We start from the raw sequence: 14728 nt of genomic DNA on the forward strand, positions 1-14728 counted from the left end.
AACCATTATTTGGTTTGACCTTTTTAAACAAATGTTTAATTTTACAGCATTTTTGCAGAAGTCTTCTCTGCTCTCTACTGATAGTGTTTTAATGATTAATTATCCCTGTGCTGTTGATTTTATCATTTCAATGTTGAAACAATCAATGAATAAATACCTTAATAAATGTTTATTTATCTAATAAAGCTGCGGATGAATGCATATGTCTTGTTTCTACTTTAAAAGAACGTCAGTTTGTTTTAAATTTAAAAAGAATGAAGATCAAAGAGAACGCGTCCAAAATCAGAAACAAAGCACCAATGATAGAATTTCATTAAGATATGGTTCCCATGACGACGAACGTGTCTACTCTGATATTTCTGCTGTAAAACTTACTCCCGAAGTGCAGCAGGAGTTTCCTTCCCAATACCTTTTCCTGAACGCATCGACAACAGTGACGTGACAGCTGTGACCAGTGTCTTTGTGTGAGATCAGACCGGCAGCTGACGTCACTTTCTCCACCCAATTAAGAGTAGAAAGCTAATTACAGAGAAAGAGTCGGATGCCCCCACTGTCTGCGCAACATCCTGAAATTAAGAAAATATAGACATAACCAGCAAACTCTAAGCTCATCCTCGTTTTACAACTTCGATTATTAAAAATTATAATACCAAAAAATACCACCCAACCAATCAAAATTCTAAAAAAAAAAATTCTCATGCTCTATAGTTTTTCATTGCCTCGAAACGAATAAGTAAAATAACTAAATAAATGAATCAATGTTTGCTTCCCGGCAGTTTTGAGGAGCCTCCCCGGGTTGTTTTCTGGTGCCATGGAGAGGCCGGCCTGCTGTGGAGACCCATGGACGTCACTGGAGTAAAGCTCCCAGTGGACCTCCTCGGTGCGCGCAGAGACCTCAGAGGACCGACACGACTCTCTGTTTCACACACACACACACTCTCTCACACACACACACTCTCTCTCTCACACACACACACACACACACACACAAACAGGGTTGGGGTGCTCCATTCGAAACGGAGGCAGAAAGGTTTCTGCTTTTTCTTTGAGACCAGTCGGCAAGTAGACCAGTAGAGCCGAACAGTTCTGCGGAGGAGCCAATGAACACCAACGGTGCGTCGTGACGCAGTAACATCGTGTTGATAAGGAGTGGGGAGTCCAACCGGGACTGAAGAAGGGAGCCCGGCGGTTTGGGGGGCCAGCAGGCACTCGTCAGTCAACGTAAATCGGCTCCTCCTCTTCTGTCGTTACGCACATGTGAACATCCAACACAATATTGAGCAAACACACTGGAAAGGAATAGTGCAGCACAGCCAGACGACCACTTTGAAATGTTGACTCTATTTTCATGCTGTTAAAGCAAAGCAGAGGTAGTTTGAAAATCAAAACTCGGCAGTTTTCAAGCACAAGTGTGGACTGAACCTGGAAGCCTGGAGGAGGGTTTTCTTGGGCTCCTGGCAGATTTTTGGACTTGTATTTTCTTCTCTCTGCGATTGCGCAGCGCACATTGCAACGAAGGTTGAGCTGTGGCACGTTTTGTAAATCAATATTTTTTATCTGTGCAAAACCTGCTTTTTAAATCTTTCTCTCAGTGAAGAACAGTCATTGCCGGTGTGACTCCTGCACATGTCCAGCCTTTTGTTCACGAAACAAAATCTAGACAAAAAAAATATAGGTTTAAAACTTATTGGAGGATTTTCAAAAAAATTATATTTATCTTTTTAATAATAGCAAAAAAGATTCAGATGACGGCTTTCATTGGCAGATGAGGCATAGTGTGGAAAACACGTGCCCAACTTTTCAGTCTCTTTTTCCACCCTGGTCTGGATTTCCTATTTGAAACGCCGAGGAAGGACAAACTGAAAGAGAGACAAGAACAGCGCCATTCTCGCCTCTGATGGACATCTTAGCCTGCGGAGCTGAAGAGAACAGTTACAACATCCTGCCTTCTGCGGCTACAATGCTTTTCCACGGCCTCCCTGGAGGCGACGTGCACGGCATGGTGGAAGAAATGGACCGGAGAGGAAAGAGTGAGTCAGTAGCCATCAGCTCCGTCATCGATATGGGCGAATCTGAAACGGTAAGAACGCGTGACTCCTTCCTTTCAGCAGCAAAAAACAAATGTGTAATACTTCTACTAATAATAACAACAACAACGATAATAACAATAATAATCATAATAATAATAAGAATAATAATAACACATTTACTGATAATTGTGAGCATCGTAATGATTATCAATAATAACAAAAATAGTATTGATGTTAATTAACAATGCTGAGCAAAACTTCAGCTCCTTACAAATGAGAAATTGTTTTATTTTATTTTGAAATTATTTGGCCTTAATGGTTATTTTTTAAAAGCAGATTTTTAAAAGACATTCGGGCAGCATTTTCAAAACATTATTTCTTTGTAATTAACTACAATTTCAATTGAAACAAAAGTCCGCTTCGTTGCGTGCGTGAATGCGTTTGAATAGTGTGAAAATAGGCTTTACTAATCATGACTTTACGAATGGAATACTTAATATTCGTTATTAATTAATATCTGGGCAATGAGACTGCACGAAAAATTAATGAAACCCTAGCACCGTGTGTGCGCTGGTGTAAATCGTTTGCAGCGTAAAAACAGTTAAAGTTAAACACACACACACACACACACACACACACACACACACACACACACACACACACACACACACACTTGTGTGTGGCAGTTGTGTGTGTGTGTGTGTCCAGGTGCGGGTGATCTGTGTGTGACTGCTCCGCTCTGACCCGCAGCCTCTCCCCTGTCTGACCGGCGAGCGCGTCGCTCTGTGTGCCGGCTGCGGCAGGAAGATCGTGGACCGGTACTACCTGCTGGCCGTGGACAAGCAGTGGCACATGCGCTGCCTCAAGTGCTGCGAGTGCAAACTGAACCTGGAATCTGAGCTCACCTGCTTCAGCAAAGACGGCAGCATCTACTGCAAGGAGGACTACTACAGGTAGGAGGGCGCGGAGGGCCTGGGCTGCGCGTACATGATCAAGATGTGCACCTTCATCGAAAATGCCAAGATTTATTAAGATTTTAAATATTTAGATATGCACAACGTCTAAAGTAGACTAAATTGGGTGTAAATATTGGCGAGGATTTCATTTTTTTCCCAAGGAAGAATACAATTGAATTAAAGAGGTTTTACAACTAAATATTTTTCTAAAAATGTGCCTTCAACACTACTTTCAGGCCATCAGAAAAGACAAAAATAAAAATATCAGCAAATTACATTGAAAAAGCCGATTACACTACATATTGATTTCATTCGACAAAGAGGGCTGCAAAAGTCACTTTTTAATAATATTTCACTGAAACTGGCCCGACAGACATCACATGTGCAGTCAAATCCACATTTCTCTACTTTGATTTTAAGGTCTGTTCCCTCCGTCTCCAGTTTTCAGAAAGTTGTTGTATGAAGAAAGTTCTAAAAGGGAACTAGTCCGAAGCTATTTTTCGTCTAATAATAATAATAATAATAATAATAATAATAATAATAATAATAATACGCAGGATTAGTCTCGTCCGTACTCTGATGGCGTCTCTGTATTGTCCGCAGAAGATTTTCGGTGCAGAGGTGTGCGCGGTGCCACCTCGGCATCTCGGCGTCGGAGATGGTGATGCGGGCCCGGGACCTGGTTTACCACTTGAACTGTTTCACCTGCACCACGTGCAGTAAGATGTTGACCACCGGGGACCATTTCGGCATGAAGGACAGTCTGGTCTACTGCCGGCTGCACTTTGAGACTCTGGTCCAGGGAGAATATCAGACACACTTTAACCACGCAGACGTGGTCCCGCACAAAGGCCTCGGCCCGGCCAACACGCTCGGACTATCCTACTTCAACGGTGTCGGGACGGTTCAGAAGGGCCGACCCAGGAAAAGGAAAAGCCCTGGGCCAGGAGCCGAGCTGGCCGCTTATAACGCAGGTGAGGACGGGCGCGTTTATCCCCTGACAGCAAAAAACAAGAAGTTCAGATTAGTTTTCCTGCCAGGTGCTAATTAAGCTAAGAACCAGGAAACCCGTTTAAATTTAGAAGCTTCTTAAAATGACAAAATCAATAATATTGGTGTTAAATGTTTAGAAAAAACACTTTTTTCCCCCGTATTTTCTCATATTTGCCTGCGCTATATAAAGTCAAGTCTAAGCGGAACATTTGAAGTAAATTCCTTCATATAACCTCCTCTTTATATATACTTTATACTTAATGCCTGTTTATAATATCCTACAGCTCCCGGGTCAGAAATGAATTAACAGTAAACGCAGGCCTTTATATCAGTTAAAATTGTATTTTTTAAAAAAAAGATACGAATAATTCTTCGTCACGTGCTTTTGAGGGTTGTGAGTTTGGGGGTGGGTTCCGACTTCTGTTTGCACCGTTCTCCACTTGTCAGGTTCCATATCCATCTACAACTGAGTACCTCACACGCAACCCCCCAATATCATTGTGATTTATACCAATCACAATGATGGGAAACAACTCAACATCCCCAAACAGCTATAATTAGATATGACTTAAGATCAGAATTCTGTGAAGTAACTATGATTGTAAATATCCAAAAGGAAGATAAATTATACATCGGTAAAAGAGGCAGTGCGCCCTCTTGTGTTGACAGAAAGAATAGGAGGAAAGCTTCACCTTGAAAATGAAGAGTTTAAGTCTGCAGAAAACAGGATGCGCATGCTGAAAACGCTGCAGCATATGTCAGGGACTGGGAGCAGTATTTGTTCTGCCTGTTGTGTGTATGAGCTCATTAAGTGAAGTGTTATTCTGGTGCTTTTCACTCACTTCATATTCATAATCTTAAAGCAGCAACACTTCGAGCAGTGCCAAGGTTTCGGCAGACTGGGACCATCAATGTGTTTTCTTCAGGCTGATATCTTGGTATTTGTGTAGGCCTACATGTATGTTTTTGCAGCTGTTTGGTCACCACAGGTCTGATGCATGAAATTAATCTGAAAAAGTCAATGAAAAACAAAATTTTTCAAAAGTTATTTATGTTTTGGATGCATTTTTCAAGCATTTATAATGCATGAAAAATTGCCAAAAATATTTGAATAAGGATACATTTTATTTTGGTAATCAGATTAAAAGTAAATCATTTTATATTTCCAGTTAATTCCTGAAAACTGACAGTCACAAAAATAAAATAAAAAAAAACTAAAAATGTATTAATTTTTCAACATAACCCAAGTTACAGAAATACATTAAAATAAATGGAATGGAGTAGAAGCCACATATATAGGTCCATATATGCAGTCTATTGGAGTTCTTTAATGTGAGTGCTGCCAAGAAATGGAATTTTCGCCAACTTGAATTCTTCTTGTTTCCTACAGCTCTAAGCTGTAATGAAAATGACGGCGAGTCCATGGACCGAGATTCCCAGTACAGCTCCACGCAGAAGACCAAGCGCATGCGGACCTCCTTTAAGCACCACCAGCTCAGGACCATGAAGTCCTACTTTGCCATCAACCACAACCCAGATGCTAAGGACCTGAAGCAGCTGGCTCAGAAGACGGGCCTTACCAAGAGGGTCTTACAGGTATGAGTGGCCAACAGTCCAAAATTAACTTAGCATCAAAGTCTGAGTGTGTTTCCTGAATCTAGGAAAGCAGGACTAATCATTTAAATCCCACTGAAATGCTCTAGGCAGAGCAACTGAATGCTGTTTTTGTCTTTTGCTTAAAAAGATTCCACACTAGAGTCTGTCACTGACTCAGAAAAGAACAAAATTGTGTTTACAGCAACTCAAGTACAAATGGAAAAGAAGCATAAATGAAATCTGTTATAATAAAATGTGATTCTTTTGTTTTCTTGCTCACAACTGATGGAAGAGAAGCTAAGCTCAACAGTACAGACAGAACACAGCCTTTGAGTTCCACAGATGATGACAGTGAATATCTGCTGGGTGAACAGAAGAAAAAAAATTAGGCAAAAAGGTTTCTGAATTTTTTCATTTTCTGAACAGAAAAGTCAGCCAGCTGCTTTAATTAACTCGGAGACAACAAGGCAGTCGCTTTGCTTCGATGCTTTTGAGATGCTCTTGGTGGTTGTTTCTGGTGTTTCCCAGAGCTCTGAACACGCTCCAGCACACAGCGCCACTGGACGCACACGACACACTTTATTATGGTGTGTGTGTGTGTGTGTGTGTGTGTGTGTGTGGGTGTGTGTGTGGGTGTTGGGGGGAGGCTCACGCAGGAAAGGATTCAAACAAAAGTTTCCCTCAAAATGATGTGGAATTTTTCCCAAAACAAAATCCAAATCTTTGGTAAATCTTATTTTTTGCTGAAACAAAATGAAAGAAGTATCATTTTTTTCTGTGGCCGCAGGTCATTTTCTTTATTTCAGCAAAATCTTTTCAGAAGTGTTTGAGCCATCACTGTGCGATTATTTGACTGACGTGAGTAGAAATTCAGCAATATTAGCATTTCATCAGAAGGTGGGTCGTGATAAAACAGCAGCTCTGGCTCAGCTTTTAGCATCTGAAAGATTATTTTTCTTGATTTGACAGATGTTAGAGGATGTTTTCCACTGAGAAAGTTTTCCACGAAAATGTTGGATGGAGCTGTTCCTTTATGGAAGGAAAAGCAGCAGGTTCAAGATAGCCTAATGACTGAGGGCAGACTGACAGCAGCTTCTGCGTCCCATCAGTTCACTTTAATTCTCTTCCTTTTGCCTTCTTGTCTTGAACATGTAATAAACGTTTTGCTCGTATGGATGACGTTACGCCAGTGTGAGATCGTCTCTGCATCTGCAGTTCAGCTGTTTTTTTGACATGACCTGGACAGTCTGAAGTGTTTCCGCGACTTGTCGGTCAGATTTAGTTCGTCAACTCCTGAAAACAGGCGGGAAGCTCCACGGGAACCTGTCCAGCAGAGCCTGATGTCTGCTGTGATCAGAGTCACACTCACCATGGCTCACTGCTCACATCCTTGAAGTCTGCGGTCACTTTTTTTCTTTTAATATGAATCTGCGTGCTGTGCTGTTAGACTGCGTGGTTGGGGTCAATGATGAGGATGGCCACTATGAATTTCATACAGAAAAACATGTTTTCACTAAAAACAGAAATTGTGCAAATATTAAAAATGTAACAATTCCAAGTTGCTCAATCAGAATCTAAGTAAACCTGTCAGCTATAGTGTGTGTGAGTGTGTAAGAGGAGTTTACTTATCTTGAAAGGGTGAACCAGATAAACTCCAATCTGAAATGTTACCTTCAGGAAAATATTTGTAAAGCTGAATCCTTTTCAAGTCTGTCATGAACATTTTATTGGAATGTGTACATCTTATATGTATTGTCAGAGACTAAAATGTAATAAATTAATGCACATGTCTTGAATGATCTGCAACATCTTCTGCCGTAGAAAACAAAACTCTTCTCTTATTTGCACAGAAAACAAGATGATCAAGTGAAGGCAACAAATCTTGTGATAGAAATCCAGACTACTGTCTAGATTATATCTGCTTAATCAGTTTTTACAGTCACATTCTCTATTTCTTCTGTGTATTTGAGAAGATGGTAGGGCATTTAGGAGTGAGAACAGTTTCATTTCCTTCCTCAGTGATAAATGTAAATGTCAGGCAAATATCTTGTTTTCTTTTTTTTTTAAATAATACATTTGTGTCTTAGGTTTGGTTCCAAAATGCTCGAGCCAAGTTCAGGAGGAACCTGCTGAGGCAGGAGAGCACTGGAGTTGACAAAGCTTCTGACAGCTCAACGCTGCAAGGCGGCACACCATCAGGCCCGGCCTCAGAGATCTCAAACGCCTCTATGAGCCCCTCCAGCGCCCCCACTACCCTGACAGACTTAACCAACCCCACAATGCCAACAGTCACCTCTGTTCTCACCTCAGTGCCGGGCGGCATGGACGTCCATGAGTGCAGGAGCCCCTCACAGACCACTCTGACCAGTCTCTTCTGATGGTTCATGCACACCTGAGCTGAGCACTGCTGTTTCCTCCACACTCAGACACTGTAGTACCAGAAGGTAACAAATCTTATGTTCTGAGCTCATCACTGACTTCTGTCCATGCTGTCATCAGTTGAACGGAGGACTTGGTGATCACAGAGAGGGATTGTAGGAAGAAAGAAATCCTTCTTCAGCACAGTATTTATGATGTTGTATAAGAGTCACTGTCGTCTTCTTTTTGGAAACCCTCAGATTAAACAGGTTGTATCTACCAACTGTTGACAGTCTGATTCATGTTTTCCCATGTGAGTGAGTGAGTGAGTGAGTGAGTGAGTGAGTGATAGTCAATGCATCATGCTAAGATTGATTATATTCTAAAGAGTTTAAAGCTCTTGTTCTCTTTTAAACTACAGTATTTACATGTGACTGTTGGACTCAGTTGAGGTCACATTGATCAGCCCAGATGTAAGTGAGTTGTTCAATTCTATAAACTCAGATGCTGCCCAGTAAGATACTCTCCAGGTTGAAAACACACTGAAACAAATTAGGTTTCCATTTATTTAGAGAGAGAAATATTTTTGTCTGCTCAATCAGCTACAGATTTTGGAAAGCTGTCGCTAAGGTTAAATAAATCTTATTACAAACTAAGCCATTTATCATTCCATACCTCTTAAAACACAAAGAAGGGAAATCCTCAGAGAGTGGCTCTGCACATATGTATTACCTGTGTGATCTCTGAGATACTTACTGCGAGCAATTTCTAGAATTTCTAGGTGCAGTCATGGTGTTGAGGGGGTCCGGTTTGGTGACCTCAGGATCGGGTCTCTGCTTTTTGCAGATGATGTGGTCCTGTTGGCGTCATCGGCCTGTGACCTTCAACAATCACTGGATCGGTTCGCCGCCACATGCAAAGCGGCTGGGATGAAAATCATTACCTCAAAATCCGAGGCCATGGTTCTCAACCGGAAAAAGGTGGAGTGCCTTCTCCGGGTCAAGGAGGAGATCCTGCCCCAGGTGGAGGAGTTCAAGTACCTCGGGGTCTTGTTCACGAGTAAGGAAGGAATGGAGCAGGAGATCGACAGGTGGATCGGTGTGGCGTCCACAGTAATGCGGACTCTGCACCGGTCCATAGTGGTGAAGAGAGAGCTGAGCCAAAAGGCAAAGCTCTCGATTTACCGGTTGATCTTCGTTCCTACCCTCACCTATGGTCATGAGCTTTGGGTCATGACCGAAAGAACAAGATCACGGGTACGAGCGGCCGAAATGACCTTCCTCCATAGGGTGGCTGGGCTCTCCCTTAGAGATAGGGTGAGAAGCTCTGCCATCCGGGAGGAGCTCGGAGTAGAGCCACTGCTCCTCCGTGTTGAGAGGAGCCAGATGAGGTGGCTTGGGCACCTACTTAGGATGCCCCCTGGGCGCCTCCCTGGTGAGATGTTCAGGGCATGTCCCTCCGGTAGTAGACCCCCGGGAAGACCCAGGACACATTGGAGAGACTATGTCTCTCGACTGGCCTGGGAACGCCTGGGGATTCCCCCGGATGAGCTGGAAGATGTAGCTGGGGAGAGGGAAGTCTGGGCTTCTCTTCTTAGGCTGCTGCCCCCGTGACCCAACCCCGGTAGAGCATGGATGGATGGATGGATGGATGTCTGAGATACTTGAGGAAACTCATTTAGCTGCTCATATTAATGGTTTAATAGTTTGCTTACAATCCCCGTCTTTAAATTTGACTGCAGGTTGGAATGGAAAGTGAGAGCTTTATTTCTGGTGCTATTTTCCCCACAATGGTGTGAGAGTCACTGTCAGTCTCATCATCTTCATCATAATCAATATCACTGTCATAAACAACTTAAGACTGTAAAATAGTGCCTGCTGTCTGTTTTTTGAGTAATCAAAATGTACATACTATTGGTGTAATAAAGTTATCATCCAAAAATAAATAAACAAACAACAGCAGCAGCTAACAACAATAACAAGGATTTTTTTTTTTTTTTTTAAAGTTTAAAGTATGCAGCGCTAATCAGTCGACAGCAGCACTTTAATTTCTCTGTCACCATTTCGCTGGACTGGATCTAAGACTGAATATAATGGCGTCCATAAAGTAGAAGAACAGATGTTCCTACTATGGAGAGTCAGGTCAGATCTGATGGTCCATAGTGTCAAAGGCTGCACTGACATTAAAAAGAAATAAAACTCAGTTTTTTCTTTTCTTTCTGCAGATAAAAGGTCATTGAGGGTCTCAGGAAATCAGAATGGTGGGCAAAGCCAGGCTAAAACTACAAGGGGATTTGAAATAAGCTGAAAAATGTATTAAAATGAAAACTGAGTTAGAGTCCGCATTTGGTCTCTTTAAAAGCTGCATGTTTAAAACTAATAGGAAATACACATGTTTTGAATGAGAAGTTTGTGATTTATGAACAACAAAAGTCAAAATTCTTCAGGAAATCTGCTGGAGAAAAGAAATCCATGTAGGATTTCATCCAGGTCATTTTAACCCGTGAAAGTTGAGCCAAGGGGTCAACAAGAATGTTTAAAATCGAAGAAGAATTACAAATGAGAGGCGAGATGTATTCCAGTTGATTTCAACAGTCCAGTTGACCCTTTGCAAGACCTTAACAATCTGACCTTAACAAGGTAAAAGCAAATAAGAGATAACTTTATTATAATGATTCTAACACTCAACAAGTTAAATGCAAACTGTTTTAGTAAGTCATTATTCTTCAAAACAAATTAATTAAAATGTGGACATTTAATAGAATTTTATTATAATGATTCTAACATTTCCCTCCTGTTTATCACATATTTGCTTCAAATTCTCATGGTCATTTAACAACCTCTACCAGTAGATTTTCGGTTGCAAAGTCATGTTTATAAACACAAATACATTTACACTCGGGAAAATTAGCTCAATTTCCTCATAGTCTTCAGAGTCTGTAGTCAAATCCGGCTCTCGTCTGCCAATTCAGGGATACAACACGGCCATACGGTTTTCCATGGGAGCGATAGCTGTGGTGATAAGGCGGTTAATAAGAGAACGCAGGCAGAAAATACAACAACAAACACACAAAGTAAGGATTGCAGCAAAAACAGCTACAGAAATCAGGATAGATGTAACTAATGCTTTGTACTTCCCAAACACATTCATCCATTCGTCCCACATCGTGGTATTTACTCCTGAGTGCTCTTTCATTTTGCTATTTAGGGTGCGAAGGCCTTCTATGGCCAGTGTGACACTACCATCCGACGCAGTGTCGTTAGGAATGAAGGTGCAACATTGATCTCCAAACACAGTGCACACACCACCTTTCTCAGCTAACAACATATCCACTGCGATTCTGTTCTAGAATGCCATAAGGGAAGTTGCTGACAGTTTCTTCTCCACCTTTCCTGACTTATTTTACCTGAACCTTCTGCATATCCTTCCACAAACTTTTCATCCCCCTCAAGTTTGACATCCTTTTTCTTAAACAGCGGCTTTTTGTACTATGTGGTCTCACAGAAAAGTTCACTGGCACACAGTCAAAGGGAGGACACTAACCCAGCCTTCTACTGTGCACTATCTGCACAGTGGTGTTAGTTTTAAGGGATGAAACCCGTCCTTTGTTCCCTGATCACCAGTACTGTGTTTTCTTATGAGCAAAATAATAAAACACAGGACTAGCAAAGTTCTCCTATCAACTCTTTCAATGGCTTAGTCCTCCATTCACAAAAACAATTCCCTATTTTCTTAACTTAATTACGGCTAAGTTGTAACCTACTTAATTAATGGCTAAGTATAACCCACTTAATTATGGCTAAGTTTAACCAGGTCTCACCTCTGAGGCAACAATTTGTTGTGAGTTTAGCTGTCCTTTGAATCCATGATCAGTTATCCACTTATCTAGATTGCCGAGTTTCTTTGGATTTTGTTTGTCGATAAATTTCCAGTCCTTAGACCGCAATTCATCTCTGAGCCTTTGTTTGCTGTTACTTGTCCCCATTTTTGGAGGATTAGGTTTTAACTTTTAGCTCTTCTTTTGTCTCTGTTTGTTGTTATGGTTTTTTTTCTTTCATTTTACGAGTTAACCTTATCCTAAGTTACAGGTTGTTTTTTTAAAAATTTCATTAAGAATTTGGTCCAGTCTTGCGCATAGGGTGACCTAAAACTGGGATATTGATCTCAGTGGGGTGATAATTAATTAACCGTTGTGGTACTTCTCACTTCAACTCTTTCAAATGGAAAGTCTTGCCTGTGCATCCACAAGGGCCTTATCACTTACAGTACTGTCCCACTGCTTTGGTATGATTGAAAATACCTAGTGGTATTTAACAATCCTTTCACACTCACAATCACTCTTTTGTATGATTTGTCGTGACTTAATTTCTTTTACATGCGGCCAGGACTTCCTCGCCCTGCCTTAGTACTGACCTTAGTACTCTTTATTTACCTGCCATTGACTAGCATTCACAGGGTTTGTTTCTCATTGCGTCTTACAGAGGATTTTCGGGTTCCTCTCTCCCAAAACACTGCTTTAGTTTTTATCGCAATTTTACATTAAGTCCCCGACAATCATCACACACACACACACACACTTTTGAATTCAAGACATGCTCACCACTGTTGCCTTTTCTCCTGGATATCCGTCAGGGTCCAAGCAGGGGAGCTGAAGCTCAGTCCCGGAAAGGGTATCTTAGGTCACACCTAGGCGGCCTGCCGTGGCCATGGTCTTTCCTGAGGTTCAGCCTCACCCACTGGACCCCTCAGGTGTGTTGGAATCCGGCTCGAAGGACCAAAATGTTAGGTTTGAATGACCTAAAACATGAGAGAAACAAATGAGGCAAAGACAACAGTTTTGAATTTTACTTGCAAGGAGAACGGAGAGATGTGCTCAGTTACAGATCTCCAACACGTCCTGAGGCACAACTTCCGCTATCCTTCTTTTATTGAAATTAGGAGGTCCCTAGTTACACGGAAATCAAATGTGCCTAAAGGGAGGGGGTCCCATACAAAGCAAAAGACTGTAAATCATAATGGTGAGAATATACGTAGGTCTTCACTGATTTGATTAGCTAAGCTCACACACAGCAGTCTTCCATATCAGACAGATTAAAAGAACACCTCCTGCGTCATGCTCTGCAGCTCTATCTCAGAAACAAAATAACAAGGTAAAAGCAAATAAGAGATAACTTTATTATAATGATTCTAACACTCAACAAGTTAAATGCAAACTGTTTTAGTAAGTCATTACTCTTCAAAACAAATTAATTAAAATGTGGACATTAAAATGCACACACACACACACACACACACACACACACACACACACACACACACACACAGACACACATTGCTCTGGTTTTTCTCTGCTTTCTCCCTGTTTGTAACTTTGTTATATATAAATGAAAAAGCAGAATTGGGATTAAAGGTATAAATCCTAAACACACATATTAAAATGATTTAGATCATTAAGATAGAAACAGTACAATGTACCTGTCAGTACAATTTGTACATGTCACCCATCTCCATTTGTGAACAGTAGCATACACACTTCCAATTTAAGGGACAGTTCACCCAAAAAAGAATATACACAATATATACACAAACAGAAATAAATAAAATTTCTGCCAAATCAATGAACTTTTCCATCAGCAGATCTCTGCAGTGAAGCTGACATGAGATCCTGCTGCTCAAACATGACTGAGCTAAGTGTGGCTAAAATATTTGGTGCTCAAATGTTTAATTCTGGGGGTGGATCTATTTGGGTGACAGCAGGAGGGTCCCCCATATGAGAGGAGTTAGTGCCTAGAGAGAATTTTGTTTTTTAACAGATGCTATATAAATAAATATGATTTCACTGACAGACGGATGGATGGCTGGACATACTGACTGACTGACTGACTGACTGATGCAGCAAAGATGTAAGACAATACCATCCACCCCAGTTCATCTACTCAAAGTATAAAGTTTCTGATGTTCAGTGTCGAACTTTATACTTATATTTATACTTATATTTATACTATACTAGTTTTTGTCGGACAGAAAAACAACAGAAATGTGTGCATGTATGTGTGAGGATATGTGTGTATGTGTGTTTGAGCTGTATTATTTGACTCTTGTCAAACTGCTGGGCTGTCTATTGCATCCAGTGCCAGAATTTTAAACTGGTTGTTACTGTCACTCAGCAGTTTGGCACCTCTCTCAATCACCACTGCGGGCTTGATCGTCTGACCTTTTCAGGTAAATCCTTGTTTACCTAGAAGTCCCATGAAGTCATCCAGCTCAGATCTTCATGCCTGACGTCACTGCCTGGACCCCCTTCTCGTGGTCATGATCTAATAAATGAACGTGGCTTTGATTTCTTCTGCTTGACTCAGATGAGACAGAGACCCAACAACTTCATCCAGCTCTTCCTGGGTTTGTTCACATTAGTCACACCCTGCTCATGGGAGTGGGCTGTGATATTCCAGAACAAGAAGTGTCCTCCTCCCTATCATTGGTTAGGGTTAGGCTACGGCTCAACAAGACATCAGGACCACATTGTCTGCAATAAACAGCAATGAGATCATCTGGTCATCAACCTGTAACCTTTCCGCACCAGGACTGTGCCACAAAATCCTTTAAATAAATACCACAAACAGGATTGGGGACAAGCAACAGCCCTGGTGGAGGTCAACACCCAGGGCAAAAAGTCCTGCTCATGTCCCGGGCTTATGCCTTCTCCAGAACCACCACGCATACATTATACTCCCAGGCTCCTTCCAGGATCCCTGCAAGAGTAAAGAAATTAAAGAACTTGTCCTATGTCCCACA

At 41.5% G+C, this 14728-nt stretch overlaps 1 protein-coding gene across 2 annotated transcripts; it reads left to right on the forward strand.

Annotated features, from left to right (window-relative positions):
- Positions 1-234: 234 nt before the first annotated feature.
- lhx2b (LIM homeobox 2b) lies at positions 235-8215 on the forward strand. 2 transcript variants are annotated; one of them, XM_029830226.1, is made up of 5 exons: positions 235-2080; positions 2781-2983; positions 3593-3960; positions 5370-5575; positions 7663-8215. In XM_029830226.1, exons 1-5 carry the CDS (start codon positions 1898-1900, stop codon positions 7951-7953), a joined length of 1251 nt encoding a protein of 416 aa, XP_029686086.1. In that variant the 5' UTR covers positions 235-1897; the 3' UTR covers positions 7954-8215. The 2 variants fall into 2 exon arrangements, with proteins under 2 accessions (XP_029686086.1, XP_003978142.3); XM_003978093.3 differs by having other exon boundaries at positions 392-2080; positions 3590-3960.
- The last annotated feature ends 6513 nt before the right edge of the window (positions 8216-14728 follow it).

This window comes from Takifugu rubripes, chromosome 21, assembly GCF_901000725.2.
Source record: "Takifugu rubripes chromosome 21, fTakRub1.2, whole genome shotgun sequence".
Taxonomy (NCBI): Eukaryota; Metazoa; Chordata; class Actinopteri; order Tetraodontiformes; family Tetraodontidae; genus Takifugu; species Takifugu rubripes.